Consider the following 1,141-nt stretch of genomic DNA (forward strand, 5'->3'; position numbering starts at 1 on the left):
TAACTACTACACTAACTAGTACAGTTATTACTACACTAACTAGTACACTAACTAGTACACTAACTAGTACACTAACTAGTACACTAACTACTACACTAACTAGTACACTAACTACTACACTAACTACTACACTAACTAGTACACTAACTAGTACACTAACTACTACACTAACTACTACACTAACTAGTACACTAACTAGTACAGTTATTACTACACTAACTAGTACACTAACTAGTACACTAACTAGTACACTAACTACTACAGTTATTACTACACTAACTACTACACTAACTAGTACACTAACTACTACACTAACTACTACACTAACTAGTACACTAACTACTACACTAACTACTACAGTTATTACTACACTAACTACTACACTAACTACTACACTAACTAGTACACTAACTACTACACTAACTACTACACTAACTACTACAGTTATTACTACACTAACTAGTACACTAACTAGTACACTAACTACTACACTAACTAGTACACTAACTAGTACACTAACTACTGCACTAACTACTACACTAACTACTACACTAACTAGTACACTAACTACTACACTAACTACTACAGTTATTACTACACTAACTACTACACTAACTACTACACTAACTACTACACTAACTACTACAGTTATTACTACACTAACTAGTACACTAACTAATACACTAACTAGTACACTAACTAGTATTCTTACTACTACACTAACTAGTACACTAACTAGTACTCTAACTACTACACTAACTACTACAGTGACTACTACACTAACTAGTACACTAACTACTACACTAACTACTACAGTGACTACTACACTAACTAGTACACTAACTACTACACTAACTACTACAGTGACTACTACACTAACTACTACAGTGACTACTACACTAACTAGTACACTAACTACTACACTAACTACTACACTAACTACTACACTAACTAGTACACTAACTACTACACTAACTACTGCAGTTATTACTACACTAACTACTACACTAACTAGTACACTAACTACTACACTAACTACTACAGTTATTACTACACTAACTAGTACACTAACTAGTACACTAACTAATACACTAACTAGTACACTAACTAGTATTCTTACTACTACACTAACTAGTACACT

At 32.7% G+C, this 1,141-nt stretch overlaps 1 protein-coding gene across 1 annotated transcript; it reads left to right on the forward strand.

The window, feature by feature from the left end:
• Window positions 1-41: 41 nt before the first annotated feature.
• LOC117940808 (agglutinin-like protein ARB_02240) lies at window positions 42-863 on the forward strand (the record flags this gene model as incomplete). Its single annotated transcript, XM_034865953.1, has 3 exons — window positions 42-102; window positions 265-402; window positions 649-863. Coding segments are annotated over 3 exons (414 nt in total), but the record flags the coding sequence as incomplete, so codon positions are not given.
• Between the last annotated feature and the right edge of the window lie 278 nt (window positions 864-1,141).

Source organism: Etheostoma cragini, unplaced genomic scaffold, assembly GCF_013103735.1.
Source record: "Etheostoma cragini isolate CJK2018 unplaced genomic scaffold, CSU_Ecrag_1.0 ScbMSFa_336, whole genome shotgun sequence".
Taxonomy (NCBI): Eukaryota; Metazoa; Chordata; class Actinopteri; order Perciformes; family Percidae; genus Etheostoma; species Etheostoma cragini.